The 15,925-nt window shown below is 47.6% G+C and overlaps 1 protein-coding gene across 4 annotated transcripts in view; it reads left to right on the plus strand.

Annotated features, from left to right (window-relative positions):
• The window catches only part of hth (Meis homeobox homothorax), a 369,843-nt gene that overhangs the window by 58,825 nt on the left and 295,093 nt on the right, over nucleotides 1–15,925 (plus strand). For 2 of the 4 annotated variants that reach the window (XM_050180825.3, XM_072289362.1), the window contains exons 3-5: nucleotides 2,063–2,204; nucleotides 5,296–5,346; nucleotides 9,206–9,256. In XM_050180825.3, the coding sequence (XP_050036782.1) occupies nucleotides 2,063–2,204; nucleotides 5,296–5,346; nucleotides 9,206–9,256 (244 nt within the window). Of the gene's footprint in view, nucleotides 1–2,062; nucleotides 2,205–5,295; nucleotides 5,347–6,147; nucleotides 6,199–9,205; nucleotides 9,257–15,925 lie in introns of all 4 variants that reach the window. The other 2 variants (XM_050180826.3, XM_050180827.3) reach the window with 1 other exon arrangement.

Below are 15,925 nucleotides of genomic sequence, written 5' to 3' on the forward strand. Positions count from 1 at the left end.
CGACCAGTCGCTCGGCAATTTCTGCCTGGCGGCTTTAGCGTCTCACAGACTTTCGTCTGTCGATATATGAGCTTCAGCTAACAAAGCCTAAGTGACAAGTCTATGCGAAAGCAAAGTGGGCTACAAGGCAACTATATGTACAACTTATATATACTGTGCAAATTCATGCAAAGACGTGTGCAGAGCAGCCACCGGACAGCTGTGTGACACCTCGTGATTAAGGAAAAGGTTTATAGGTCACTGTAGCCTTCCAATTTGTTTACAGTTAACAAACGACCACAAAATTTGAAGGACGCTTAAGCTTAGCCTCTTCCCTGCAACTGCAGCTTATGTCACCATAACGTTTACCGGTAAACGCAGGCTACGAACGCTATGCACGAAGACGAGCTTTCTGGCAGAAACGCGGCCTCTTGCGTGGGTCGATCTCCTGTTATTGTTTCGCGCTTTTAATATTTCACTCTGAGGAGAGCTAGCATAAAGGACATGCGCTGTCGGCGTTTCTTTTTCATTACATTTGTTTGTCGACTGCCGTTCTCAAAATTCCAAGGAATAACTTTGTAAAGAATGAAAGACAAGGTACGAGCGACTTTGGTGGTAGTGAAGTGGTTGGGCATGCGTGGTTCGAAATTTGGTTAGAAATTAACGTTAGCAGTGTGTTCGGTAGGGCTGGTCGGTTCATCTCAGCGCTCTGTCCTGTGTTGCGCTATTCCCGGTTTTATTCCAAGATGAACCAGCCAGCCCCATTGAACACACTGCTAACGTTCATTTCTCGTACATCGGGTTCTAATTTGTATTGGTACGAAATTCCTTTTTTGCCGAGGCGACGTCCAACGCGGGACGCCGGACTTTCTGGGAAACGGGCTTCTTAACGCTGTCGCGTTAATATAGCCGTTACAGTAGCGCATTCTTTCGCGTTCTCTTCTCACACAACTTATACAACCGACATCCACGTAAAAAAAAAAAAAAAAAAAAAGTCAGCACGAAAAGCAATGACGTAGAGAAGAGAACGCAATGTCTTTGTTTGTTTGTTCTCTTGTATTATTATTTTTTTGACACGAATCGACTCGATTATTTCACTCTTCTTCTTAATCGGCATCTGCGGTGCGGTGCGTTCTCCAACGCATCAACGCATCCGCTGCAATGCGAGCAGCATTCACGCGTCGAACGGCCTCTACAGAGGCAACCAGGCGTGTCTATCAAACTCAACCTTGCCTTGGCTAACTACTCCTCCGTTTGAAAATTCATCAGTCGACCGCACCAACGCGCTCGACGTGCGATGTTCCAGAAGACTGACCACGTATATTTATTCACGTTTGAGAGCCTCGTCTTGTATCTCTCAAGGTCTCGCAGGCTTCCCCTGCTTGGCAGAAGAACGGTTTCTGTGTCTTCCTTTGTTGTTGTTGCTGTTGTATTTCTTCAAATTTCACGAGCTTTACGTTCGAGCTCCGAGAAAAAGAAACGGTTTGGTGTACAATTTGTTACAACATGGTCTTACTGGATTAGTACCTCATCAAAATTTTTGGGGAGGTATGCCTCTGTCAGGGCACTCCCCGACAACTTCCTTTTGTCGAAACTGTGGCTCCCGGGACATGCATTCCTCGTTCGACCATTGGCGATCACTTCAAGTCGCCATCTGCCCCTAAATTTTTCTATAGTGTGAACTAATACCTGTAGCCAAAGGCTCTACTATATCGTTTTTAATTGCTATTGCACCCTGTTGCGCTGCAGCTGAGACAATACTTGTACGCAGTCTCTTCAAACAAGACAAAAAAAGTTCAAAAGAACACAGAGGTTTGAAGTGCTCAACACTGGTTGAACATAGAATCTCGGTGCAGCCAAACGTTTCAAGAGGACTTGTTTCCGTCCTGACAAAGACATGTCCACTTGTAGAACTGCTAAGTGGCCCCAGCGACATTCCTTATTGGGCCACACTTTGTTAAAACTTGTGTAGTTTGAATAAAGACAACAACAATGTGGTGCTAACATTTTTTTTGATCGAAGTTGCCCTCGTAGACTAAATGTGTGCGATCTCTTTTTTTTTTCTCCATCTCAATGGTTTCAGACACCCACTGTTTCCCCTGCTGGCACTGATCTTCGAGAAATGCGAACTGGCCACCTGCACACCCAGGGAGCCGGGCATCGCCGGCGGGGACGTGTGTTCCTCCGAATCCTTCAACGAGGACATCGCGGTGTTCGCCAAGCAGGTACGCCCCATCTCCAGGTCCTTAAGCCCGTCTCCAGGTCCTTAAGCCCGTCTCCAGGTCCTTAAGCCCGTCTCCAGGTCCTTAAGCCCGTCTCCAGGTCCTTAAGCCCGTCTCCAGGTCCTTAAGCCCGTCTCCAGGTCCTTAAGCCCGTCTCCAGGTCGTTAAGCCCGTCTCCAGGTCGTTAAGCCCGTCTCCAGGTCCTTAGCCCGTCTACAGGTCCTTAAGCCCGTCTCCGGGTCCCTAAACCCGCCTGCGTGTCCTTAAACCCGTGTGCGTGTTCTTAAACCATCTCCATGTCCTTAAACCAGTCTTCGTGTCGTTAAATCGGCACCGCCAGGTCGTCACGGCCGCAACGACACCTGGCGACGCTCACCCGTATTATAGTGTAACAGGACGCGAAACAAATTGAAGTAAAACCGGGACAGCTACAGCACAGAAAACAAGCGGAAAGAGACGATCTGATTTTCCTGTCCTGTACTTGTCCCGGTCTTCAACTTCAAGTTGTTTCGCGTTCTGTATATTTACACCGTGATACGTATGAATCAGCTAGCGCAGTGACAAGTAGCAAAAAAAAAAAAAAAAAAAAAAAATGTCACCTAGTTGTGGTTCTTGTTGATGCTCTGTACACTTGTTTTTTATTATTGGCTTATTGACTCTTCCGGTCGGGTTCATATAAGTGCACACGCAGCTAAATGTATTCAACCCGTGATGTAATTCCTTCCTAACCCCGTTTCACAACTAGGAAAAAATTCAATGCGTTCACCTTTATTTGAGGCCGCTACAGCCAGTGCATAAACAAAACAGTGAAACGTATCGTGGGTTAGCACTTAATTAGCACAGTAACTAATTAATCAATAATTGGTTTGTTGAACAATGCACAACCGAAAAACTCTCTCCGGCAAATCCCCCCCCCCAAAAAAAAAAAAATAAGAAAACCGCTGCTATGGGGCTGCGCGTCAAGTTTCCCCGAGCTTAAAATTCTGAGGTGTCAAACTCGATGTAACGTATACCTAATACGATGAGCATTACAGGACTAATGGCGGGTGTAAACTCCCTTTAACGCGTATTTTGACTCAATTTCAAGAAGCTTTCTCGTACTCTCCACTTGGACTGTGTGTTAAGCATTACCACGGATGAGCTGAACCTTCGCGTGCCCGCAGAGTCGACTGATTCCATAGTTGTAGTGCGCGAATTCACGTGAATAGAGTTGTGTGGAATAAGCGCTCACACCCACAGCACATAAAAGTGCTTTCTCTGTTATATATATATATATATATATATATATATATATATATATTTATTTTATCAGGGGACATTGAGGCTTGATTAGAGCAGTTATTGCATGACGCTTGAGGGACTTAATCTGCGAGCCCATCAAACGAGTTCAAGGACCGGAGTGAATTGATCAATTTGCAAGAGCCGCTTCTGCTAAACAGAGCGTGCGCGAGCATGTAGGTTATGCTATATCATTTTGTTTTATTCGTACCTTTCGCGTTCAGAAAGCGGAAGAAGCGCCTGCCTTCGTTGATGGAACGTTTGTATTCCTTAAGACGGCGTAGGCAAATAAATTTTGCGGCTGTCACTCCGAAAGCCGTCACAAAAACGTCTTTACATGGCATCTGGTTGGAGACGTGTAGTATGATAAATGCGTGTCAGGGGGGGACGTTGCCTTTATGCCGATCCCGTCGCAGCCAGCCTCCGTCAATGGACGCGTATTGAACGCGTCGTATAGGACAGTCGGTTGGTATTTGTCTCCCTGACAAGTCGGCTCGAGTGTGTTGCGCCGTCTCTTTTAAGAGAAGTTTGTTACAGTTCCACGTCGTACGTCTTCTTTTCGACGCAGTGTGTAGGGCTGACTCTCGAAGCATTTCTTTTGTTCAGACGCGAATGTGTTACTATCTCGGCGATTTGCATTTTTGCCGTACGTTCTTTCCTCACTGGGCATGCCAGTTTCTTAAATTTCATAGCAGCTCTCGCGTCTCTGACACGAAAGCTTTTGTTTAACGTATGTGACGCTCTGCGTGTTAGTACTATTGTGAGCAGGATGTCAACTGATGTATAAAACACGTTAGGGGAACTGTACCTCGGAGCGAGCTTCGAGATATGTATTCATACAGTGTGAGACGCTGCAATTATCCCGCATTAGGCAGTCACCCTGCTGAATAGAGTGACAGTTGTGTAAGTTGAGAGAATAAAAAATAAATATTGTATTCAAGTGGTGAGTGAAGATGTTGTCAGCATGCAAGTGTTCGTGAACATTTACCGCGGAATAGATGTCAGAATGGGAGAGAATACCGCGCAAGTCGTGACGTCACAGTCGTCATTGATTCTGTGGTTGTGGCGCTAAATTCAGTGTGGAGAGTTGCTTCTTCGTTTTCTCCGCCCTTGAGTGATGTTCTATTGTTGAGGACGATGATTATTTACTAGTTTTCTATTTACCAGTTTAAGGTGACTCTGTGCTGCTTATCTGTGCCCCCACAAAAGAAGCTTAAACAGTCTGTAGAAAGTCTGTAGACATACCCTGAGAGAGAGGGGGGGAAAGGCAGGGAGGTTAACCAGATGGGAAGATACGGTTTGCTACCCTACGCTGGGGAGAGAGGGGAGGGGGTGGTAGAGTGATAGCAAAGTAGAGATAAAGAAAGGAAGGAGCATAGACATGTAATCACAGTCGGTCACTGTGATTGCTCACGGCTTTCTATAGGCCACAATGTGGGATCAAAAGAAATAAACTTGTTCAAAGCTTTTGTTCGTACACGAAGCACATGAGCTTTATGTTAGCAAAAGACGGCAAGTATGCAAGAATGCGAAGTGGTCTACAAGACGTCTATAGACTGTCGAAATGCACTTTTGTGAGGGCAATGTAACCTTGAGTGGAGCCTGCCCGTCTTTGCCATCATTTTTGGTGATTACAGTTGCTGTCATTGCTATGCTGTTGTGTGTGCCGCGCTGTGCACGTTATTTGCATGTCTTCACAGAGTTGCATCTCTCTCTCTTTTCATGCCCCATCTCTCTCTATCTATCTTTCCTCCTTTCTCCACTATCTCTCTCCCTCCGCTTTTTTTCCCTATCTTCCCGTTCTTCTGCATTACAGATAATGACCGAATATCCTCAATACACTTCAAATGAGGAGTTAGACTCTCTTGTAAGTACCACTTTTCATTGACCGTGTTCTTAACCGACGAAAACCCCTCTCCCCCATGATCCCTTCCCCCCTTATCCCACCCACAATTATCTCTCTCCCTTTTCTGCCACCGCCAACATTTCCTTTTTTTTTTTAAACCAAATGTGACTTCTGCTGCCATCTCTCGTCGATGCTGCGTACGTCACATTGTGCTTCCGCGTGGTTATTTTCCTTTTTTGCTCGCATTTCTTTATTTTTGGTTGCGTGAACATTCTGCTGCGTACTTTTTCTGCTGACGCATCTGCCCTCGGTCTCCAAATTGGCTGCGACTGTTCGTCTTACTTATCTGGTGTTTGCTTGCTCAAAAAATGATATGCAATTTCAAACCAAACTGTCTGTCACTGTTCATTTGTGGTCTCTACGTCCCGCTAACTTTTCAACTTTCTTCATCCAAATACCGCTGCAAATCGCTGCATCCCAAACGTCGGCACACTGACGTGTTCAAACCTTTCTCGTATTTTTTTTTTTTTTTTTTGACGACCGCCTCTGCTGAATTTTCTTCCGACTTCCTCTGTCCCGGCATGCACTGCTCCCCTGTGCTCCCTAACCTGCAACGTGTTTTCCTGCATCTCCCTGATTAAATTTTTTCCTGAAACCTTGCACGACCCGCTGCTTACGCCCTTTCCCAATTCCTTCCTCTGTGCACTTTCTTTTTTTTTCTTTTTTTGCTTCGTCTCTTTCTCTTTCTTCCTCCGAACAACCCCTCCCCCACCCGTCCCACCCCTCTCCCCCATCCCCTTTGTTTTTTTGTTTGTCTTTCAGACGAGGCAAGACAAACAATATTACCTTCCCAACCCTGAGTTAGACAGCCTCGTAAGTATCTCCTGGAGACCACCCCTATTACTCCCGCCCTTCCCTACCCAGAATGACGAGTATTTTTTTTTTTCTAACCATGCTGTACGTATAACCTTGCCTGGATGGTTTGAAATGTGCGAAATGCCGGAAACCCTGATCAGCACGACCGAAATTACGAAAGTTCATCGCACCTCGCTGGTGTTAGCGGTGAGATGTTGCTGATGAGTATAGCTTAACTTGTGGCGTATCATCGTTATGCTGTGCTAGCAGAATGCTGACTGGAGCGTAAGCTTCCCATGACAAGTGTCCAGTGGTAATGGACTAGAAACATGCTTTTTTTTTTCGCTACATCTTTCTCTTTTTTTTTTCTTTTTTGAGGAGACAGAAGAGAGCCGATAACGCCAGGTTGCCAAAAATTAATCCTAGAGTGCCCTCCAACTAGGGCGTACCTCCTAAAAGAAGTTGTGAGTTTTTGGCACGTTAAGTCCCAGAAATTATTTTTGTAGTGTCTTTTTTAACCGACCCTTTTAATAGTAAGTTTTCGCTGCTTACTATAACACTTTCTGTGTGCGATTTAGTTGAACACTGCCGCGTCACCAGAGGTCACCAGAGGTCACCAGAGGTCACCAGAGGTCACCATCAGCGTTTTCGCTTTGCCTTCTGCGCACCCTGGCATGGCTGGTGTACGATAGCTGGAACACGTGTGCATTTAGGTAGAACTCTAGCTACGACAGAGTGGTTATTCAACCCCGCTATTTTCCGGTAAACGGCACGATGTTGTGTGCTCAGCTGCACATACATCGACTCAGACAGTTTTAACGCGGATACTATACTACCTGTTGCCGTACTGTATGTAGGGCACACGTTACAGGACCGCTAAAACTCTCTATTAGTCGGTGTTTCGCCTGCTGACCAACCACAATGACAAAGGTGTAGTCGCCACGGACAATTCGATCACTGGATGATAACACATCCTTTCGCGTACGGTGCGAATGCAGTTTTTTCTTGAGACGAGGTTATCATTTTTTTTTTTCATGTGTTGTTCTAAAATCTGCCAGCTTCTCGTGCCTTCTTGTTCGGCCTTTGTAACGCGAGAGCGCGTTAAATAGAAGGGCGTGTTTGTGATAGCTGACGAAAGGCCATGCCGTTCCGAAAAAAAAAAAAAAAAGAAACAGGAAATTGCCGCTACGAACTTTCCGAGAATGTTTTCGAATATCCAGTGTCTATTGAGGTTATGCGCAAAGGCTGCGATGAAAAAGAAATGCAAGTATGGAGCGTCATGGCAATTTCGGAGCACTGCTTTGCTTACCGGTAAGCATGAGAGCACGTGTTATAATAATTTATTTATTACACATACCTGCATTGTCCCTAAAAATTTCCTATAGAGGTGTAGAGGGTGTCATTGGCATCCTGAAAACTAGTAACAGAAGCAACAGCAATAAACATTACGTAGGCATTACGCTGTCACAGACACTGGGGACGTACGCATTATTTGCAAAGAATGGAGGGCTTAAAACGACAAGTTGAGTACAATCGGCGCATGACAAGCAGTTAATGTGCTTATAATCTTCAACAGCATCTAGGAAAAGCTTCGAATGAATGAATGAAGCCACTTGTTAGCTTATTGCAGTCTTCGATTGTTCAAAAAAAAAAAAAAAGGAACATTTAAAATCACCAGTGCGTGACACTGGTGCTACCTTATTCCCGTAGCGTTGCCACTTCTAAGTAAACGTACTGAGTCGACTGTAGACATCTTTACCAATGCTTGTTGATATTGCTTGTCAGCCGCGGTGTTGCTCATCACATTTAAAGTGGCTAAAGCAAAGGTAGTATTTCAACTCGCGCCCTTAAATTTTCTAACAAGTTCGCTGAAATTCGCTGAAGGAAATGGCCGGCAGTTGCAAAGTTTGGACGTTTAGGTGGTTCGTTCACTCAACCCCCGCTTGACCTAACGTTTAACAGACGTCAGGCTTCTTCTTTGTTTTTGCAAGACAACACTTCGTAAACGTGTGGAGCGAGTCAATATTAATCATCGTTCTGGTTTCCACTATACCGGAAACCATAGGTTCGTTATGTCGGTTTTGCAACTGTTTACTGTAGCGCGGATTTACACGAAAACAAGTTTAAGGTTGTGTAGGGAAAAAACTCGCACGTTCGTCATTATATGTCGGAGGTCGTGCATTGTACACTTTTTTTATAAGTGCAAAGAAACCGGAAGGTATAGGCTACATTAGAGCAGCGTATCACAAGACTGAAGATCGATGCCGCCCTAATGCCCAATAGCACACCCATATGCGACAGGTTCCGTAGTAAGCATGCAGAAAAAGAAGAGAAAGAAAAAATCTGAATGGACAAGTAAATGAACCTAACCCGAGGGGTACATTTCCCATGTACAAACACTTTAAGTAATGAAAGTACAGGAGTCTGTGCAATGAAAACATTGGTATCCACAACACGTTCTCTCTCTCTCACACACGCAAAAACACGAACAGCGCACAACACATGTGTATAAAACACACAGGCGCACAAACACATCGAAATACATGTCCACGACACACAAATGCGCAAAAAAAGAGAAAACGTACGTTCGATACAGACAAACATGTTGACAACGCTACAAATGTCGCATCTTCACGTATAGCTTGAGCATACACTCAGTGTAAAAAGTAGACTTCACAATGAAATTGCTCATCACCTCGAATTAGTCTCCCTAAAAGTTGAACCACAAGACAGTCTTTTGCTTGCCCTTCATGTTGTATACGGCGGCATCTACGCAGCAGATAAAGTGTTAAGAGGCGGCTGGGGATACTCGTTCACTACTAAATTTGATGGCGCCCTTCAAAAATCCACCAGATTCACTAGCCGTTGTTAAGCCTGCGGACGCGGCCAGGTTCGCTCAATTTTCTGCCTTAATGCAGCAGCCCTTGCGGTTTCAATATTTAGCTGCTTTCATGTGTGCTGCAACCAGCTGTACAACTGATCCTTGTTGTCTCGTTTTTTCTCCTCCTCGTATCAATCCCGGCAGATGGTGCAAGCCATCCAAGTTCTCAGGTTTCACCTTCTAGAGCTCGAAAAGGTGAGTGTCCTCGGCTTTGACGTCTCTGCTTGCATGTATGTAGTTTTGCCCCGGAATACCGGTGTGTTTTGCGAACAGCGATCAATTTCGTATACTTGTCGACAATGATTCGGTAGCCGACGCATGTTTTACAAGCGGGGGACAAGACTCGTCTTTGCTGGCGCTGTTAACACCCCGCGAGCCGACACACTCTTAACCTGGTTCCACCTATAAGTTTCGCAAGCTAACTGGAACGTATAGAAAAAAAAACTGTGCCAGTTACTAAGTGAAACTTACTTTGAACGAATGTATTTAAGCGCCGTCTCTTCCTTCGGTGAAGCCTCTTGTCTCAGCTTCTGTGTATTGCTCTTAATATCGTCACACGTAGGTACCACTTAGTAAGCAGGACATAGTTTCACAAAAGTTCTTCCATTTATTATACGGTACGTAGGTGGAACGAGATTTAGAGTGTATACTGTATAATGGCCGTTTTCGGCGTTCCGGAAGCTTGTCTACATTAGGGGTATTGAACTTAACGTTGATTGTTGTAGTGTCCATTTAAGTGGAACTAGGCCTAACGCTGACTCGCAACTTCTAGTCCTTAGTATCTTTCTCCTCCTGAGCGCTCGACGCAGATTCGGGCCACAGATGTTTAAAAGATACGGGTTGAGGGACGAATGCGACCTTCTGCTCTCGTGCGGAGTGACGCTTCTATTTTAAAGGATCACGGTACGGTCGCAAGAACAAGCGTAGAGGCTGTATATAGTATAAGTATAGGGTGTATAGAGTATGGTATAGGGATGAGTATAGAAACTTTATGAATTCGTGCACAGACTTCTGGGTTATTTGGTTTGATACAGCTACTGGCGCCAGAGCGCTTTAATGCACTTTTCCCTGTTTCTTGTCCGCGATGATTGAGCGCTTTGAATACGAAACTATGTGCCCACAATTCGCGGGGAATTCAGTCTTTCTTTTTTCGCGAATCTCGTCTTCCGTAAACGTTTCCTACCGACAGTGCACATCTCGGTAAACGCGTCGAATCAACCAGCCTGTGTCTGCAAGTACTTAAAGCGCCTAATTTTTTTTCGGCACTATGCGTTATGTTTCTGGAATGTGACCGAACGTTTGCGTCACCTTCGATGCGCGATTCCGAAATCGCACACCTCGCATACTCAACTTCATTTCAACAAAACGCATACCGAATGCGATCATAGTCAACAGAAACGTGACGGAACGTATATATAGTAACATTTGTAATAACTCAGAGCTTCTCTCCGCTACGCTAAATGCCTTCTTCTTGTCCTTCATTCTTTTTGGAAGCGAGTCCTTGGCCTTTTGTGTCCGCGATGGCCTCGGGAAGGACTAGCTGTTTCGCTTCTCCAATCGCCGCTTGCTGCGTTCCGCTGTCTTCGTATATTTTTTGCCTTTCTTTTACTTAGACGTTACGCGAGGCCTATTCCGAGAGCGCTAATCAAGAAAAACGACAAAAAATAAAAGGTAAGAGGGAGGAAACAGCGATAGATATACATATAAAAAAAGGAAATGCCGGGAAAACAACAACCACCGGGGGACTTCTTTCTCTAGCCGGCATTTCTGCAGGTCGTGATGGGTACCTGTCACGGAGCCGTCATGTCACGCTTAGTTTGAGCGTCGGCCTCCGCTATTGTGTCCGCACGGCGGCCCGGTGACGGCTACGCCCCCTGGCGTCCCGGGACGCTGCGGCGTTACCTCTTCTTCTCGCTGTTGTCCCTCTGCACGCGGTTCGGCATTATCTTCGCGCGATGCGGCGCTTGTTTTGTTTCTACTTTCTTTGTTCGGTCGTTCGTTCGTTCTGCGGCTTTCTTTAGTTTTTGTTTGTTTGTTTGTTTCTTGCGTTTGGCGGTCCGTGGTTGGAACCTCCGGGCCTCTTCCGGACGGCTGCGTTCTGCTGGCGCGCGCGCGAGTGTCCCCCACAATATACACACGGCGCGAGCGGCCACGCCGACGTTGCAGGCCCGAGAAAGAAACAAACAGAAAAGCTTGAAAACAAATCAATAACGGCAGCTCGAACTCGTACCGGTAGCGGCGAGCCATGCTGTAGTGGTTGCAGTTTTATAGTGTTTACCGAGACGACGGACTGAACGGCTCCGCGGACGACCGTTACGCGGACAGTAGGGAGTTTTGGATTAGGGGCTGCAAGCAGCTTGCGTACGCGAGAACTAGGGGGCCACGGTACTGCGCATGCGCAGACCCCTTCGTCTGGTTCTGCGCTTGCGCAGTACCGTGGCCCCCTAGGTCTTGCTTACGCAAGCCACTTGCGTCTCCTAATCTAAAACACTCTAATAGTAAGGTAAGACGGGTGTGTTGCTGAGAACTTTCCGTTCTATAGTTTCTCTATTCGGAACGTGTATGCACTCATACCACGCGCAACGCGTAAAGACGAAACACTAAGCGCGGACGGGCACAGTGCAAACTTATATCTTAGAGGTGAAGTTTTTCATTTGTACTTTCATTTGTTTTTTTCATTCGTTTCAGTTGTACCCGACTATATAGATCTAGGAAGAATGCTAGGTCATACAAATTCTAAAAGCGACGTCTAGCCTGATATTTTTTTTTCGTATTTCTTGAAGATATTGGCTTAGCTGACAGTTTACATCAACCCCATCACTTTTGTCTCGCCTGTACATTACAATTATCATATTTCCTTACGTTTTTCTCCCCTTTGCCGCCCTGGCTCTCCCGGAGCCGTTCTGTTCCCGATCCTCTTCCCCTACGCAGAATAGCGTTTCTACTCTTTCTCACAAGTCGTTTGCAACGCTGTCGAATGTACGAGGCGTACACAGGCAATTTCCTTGCGCAGCTGAATGTAGTTCCTGGCGCAACTGTCCGATTATTGGCAGGACTTTTCACATGTACGTCGCAAACCGTGAATTACCGTGGCGGTGAGCTGACGATGCGGCGCGGGTGAACATATCTCGAGGGGGCACTGGGTCTTCCTGATTGGCTGAGGAGTCCTGCAGCTTCCATAGTGCCGAAACAACTTCTGCGAGATCCGTCTGCGTGTACACCGGTAGAATTATCTGCATTTCAATAAGAAAGCTCTCTCTCTCTCTCGTATAAAGCGACTCAGTGGTCTGCCGCCTTGATAGGATATAGACGTAGTTACTAGAAGCAGAGCCTCCTGTATAAGGGCTCACTGCCGCAGCTGCTAAACATATACATATGCGGCGCGTCGGGAAATCTCAGCGTTCGCGTATTCCCTGCTGGAGAAAGAAAGGCGGTAGGGCCGCACGGAGCAGAAGGCAGAAGACCCGAAGGGGGGAGGGCCGGCCTCTTCTGTCATTTTCTTTTCTTTTTCTCAATCTACGCTGGGCGCGCCGCGCCGAGCGAGCAAGCTTCACCTGCAGGGGCCGAGCTCCACGGAGATCGCGTCTCGAGAGGCGCGACGACGACGTGGCCGCGCATCCACGGGGCCCCGATACGCCCACCGCCAACTGCCACGAGTGAGTGACAAGCACTGTAATCAAGTGCGCACGGCCTCCCCCCCCGTCGGCGAATGGGGACGACGACGATGCTCTTCTTGCTTTGCTTCGCTGACGGCCGACCTCGACGAAGCTCCGTACGCAAGCCGTTTGCCGTTGAACGCGCGCTGGCCTGCGCTCGGGCCTGCAGATACAGACAGGGTGTGTGCGCGCGCTTTGATGCAAGCGCGCTTGCGGCGCCTTCTCTCTGCGAAACGGAGGCGGGCGGAAAATAATGGTGGAAGCGCGCGCGCAGGTAGGTAACGCCAGGGAAAGGCACGTTGAAAGAAGATTGCGAGTTTGCCGCGGTCGGGTGCGAGGTGAAGCGGCAGTCGCGGTGGTGTTTCGGATGGGCAGGCAGCACGGATTTAAGGACAACGTGGCATTGACTGTGTTTAGTTCTCAGTTTCTTTCTTTCTTTCTTTCTTTCTTTCTTTCTTTCTTTCTTTCTTTCTTTCTTTCTTTCTTTCTTTCTTTCTTTTCTAAAGGTGAGCGAGGCTGATTTTACTCGTAGGACAGGATCCTGGAGCTGTTCGTCCCTACTAATACACTTGGGACAGTTTGCTACCCCCTTCGGCAAGATCATATGGAAGCAGTGGAACCGCAAAGGGCATGATAGACAGCGGATTCGCTCTGCTTTCAAAAGCACTGCGCCATCCCAACTTTATGCTGCTTCTGCTGCTGATGTCAAGGTAGAAAATTGTCGTTAACGTCATCACTATAGTGTGCGATCAGCCCAGGATCAGACTTCGTGTGCAAATACAATTTGAAGGAATTTCGATTTTAAATTGAATCTAGGAAAAGAATTTCTAGAACTGGAAGGGGAAAGAAAACTAAGATGGGGCGACGCTTAGCGCCTGTCGTGAATTGTCGGGTATAGATGTCGTCGCTCGATCACGCCTCCTGTGCGAATTCTGGATCGACGATGACAATGGCGTTCCACCTTTATGGCGCGTACTCTGCTGAGCACTCTTCTCTCCTCCCCCTCCTTGTTCCTGCTGGCGCGCTGTGGGCTCGCGAACGCAATTCAAAGAGCTGCATTGGAATGCAGCTGCTGCGGCGAGGACGATTTGTCCCTCTGCCTTTTGCATTCGCAACAGCCCCGACTCCCTGGCGCCACGGATTCGATGGTGGAGAGCATACAAGCCGTACTAGCCCGCCAATGCATGTGCTAAGAATAAGAAAAAGAAAGAAGAGAGACAAAAGAACAGAATGACATAGAAAGAAGCGTCGTCCTGCATGCGCCGCCCGTTGCCTCTCCTGCAGCAGACTCGCGGAGGGAACCCCCGCTGTGAAGTCTGGTTTGCCGCTGCAATGGCGGCGGCCGTGGTGGGCACGATGTGCTGCGGAGCTCGCCCATCTCTCAGAACAGTTCCTGCTCGTTCCTACTTGCTGTGGCTCTTTCTTCTCTTGCGTGTCCGGCTCGACTTGGCTTTTGAGCGTCCCAAGGCAACGGCCATCCCAAGGGCGCCCCGCCGCCCCGGCCGGCCCAGGATTTCGCGCATGCAGCCTGCTTGCTCACCCCCCCCCCCCTCCCCCCTTCGTTCTCTTGTAGAACGACGCGTGGACTTGTTTCTCTTGTCCGGCGCAGTCTGGTTTCCTGTGTGGTCGTTTGGGGGCACCACCTTCGGCCGTTCGTGCCTTGTAGAAAAAGGAGTCGAGACAATGTGTGGGATATCTGCAGACCTCTTGTAGACGTACTTGTCTTCCACGATTATGCGCGGACCGAGATCGGTGCGATGGTGTGTGCGCTGTAGGCACGAAAGATATTGGTGGCGGCAAAACGAGTGATTCGCAGCCTTGGAGTGGGACACCGATAATAGCCGATTTAGACAGTCGGTAGATCATTCGTACACTTCTCGTAGACGTATAGACGTGTCGTCCTAGCTACATAGAGCATGCATTTCGTCTACAGATACACTTCTTTAACAAGTATATTTCTCTGGTTCTCTTGTGGGTCATTGGCATCTGATATGGCTGCTCGCTGAAGATCTTAAGATGTTACTCGAGAAAAAGTGCAAGACCAGAAGCACGTAGGCATTCCGTAGAGAAGACTTTACGAAAAAACGTGCATACAAGTAAGTTCTTTGGAGGGCTTGGCACTAGTGTATTTAATTTGCTCCCCCCATTCGGAAGCACGGAATAATTACGGAATACAATTAAGGAATTCGTTACCTGACATCAAGTCACGTGCAAAACTTATACCTCTCGTAGCGCAGCCATTGCTTAAGTGGGTGGGTTTCAAGTGCATATTCTGTGCTCCTAATTCTCAAGATCCGTGCCACAGTCCAGGATCGAAAACGGCGCTCTTCTTGTCATGGCTGATGACGGAGTGCGGCGGCACCTTGTTCGGCAGTCAGCAGACGGGTATCTTAGACAGTGAATGAATTTGCACATTTGAATGGCAGCGAAAAAAACACGGATGCCACACAGATGATACACGAGATATTCACCTTCAAGGGGAGTATGGTAGCGCGATTCAAAGACGGGACAAGAGAAGACACAAAGGGACACACACAGCGCTGTGTGTGTCCCTTTGTGTCTTCTCTTGTCCCGTCTTTGAATCGCGCTACCATACTCCCCTTGAAGATGCATTACCAACAAGCCCACATTGCAACCCTCGTGAGATATTCACGCGCACAATATCCTCTTCAAACAACTGACCCAAGCATCTAGACCAAGCAACTAGCCCTGCTATGTCCGCGCCGATACCGGGAATCGATCCTTCCTCGCTCGAACACGCTATATGCCGGTTCACCTCCCGGTCATCCAATACAACCGCGGGGTCACAGCGTGCGCCTCAGAGCGTAGCTTTGGCGCATGGCCGACACACGTCACACCCTTGGTCATGCCTAAACTGTACACGTCCCGCACATATACCCCTCCACCTTGCTCTCTTTCTCATTCTCTAACTGGCTCGGTGCACTTGTGACGCTGCCCGCGTCTTCTCCAACAACACCGCCGCCCTGTCTCCGATCCCCAGATATTTATACGACTCAGTCCCCCCCTCTCTCTGTCTCCAACTCCGGCGTACCTCTAAGAAGTACTCATCTACAGTCTCTTTCTCTGCCGTGAAGTCAGCGTCCGCGTAGACTCTTTTCTGTTTTCATCTTCTGTTCTTGTTGTCCTTCTACTTCGTCGTCTGCTGCTCGGCTGGTGGCGGCGTTGCTCTCAACGCGGACTCCTCTGC

The sequence above is a fragment of the Dermacentor andersoni genome, chromosome 7 (genome assembly GCF_023375885.2).
Source record: "Dermacentor andersoni chromosome 7, qqDerAnde1_hic_scaffold, whole genome shotgun sequence".
In the NCBI taxonomy this organism is placed as follows: domain Eukaryota; kingdom Metazoa; phylum Arthropoda; class Arachnida; order Ixodida; family Ixodidae; genus Dermacentor; species Dermacentor andersoni.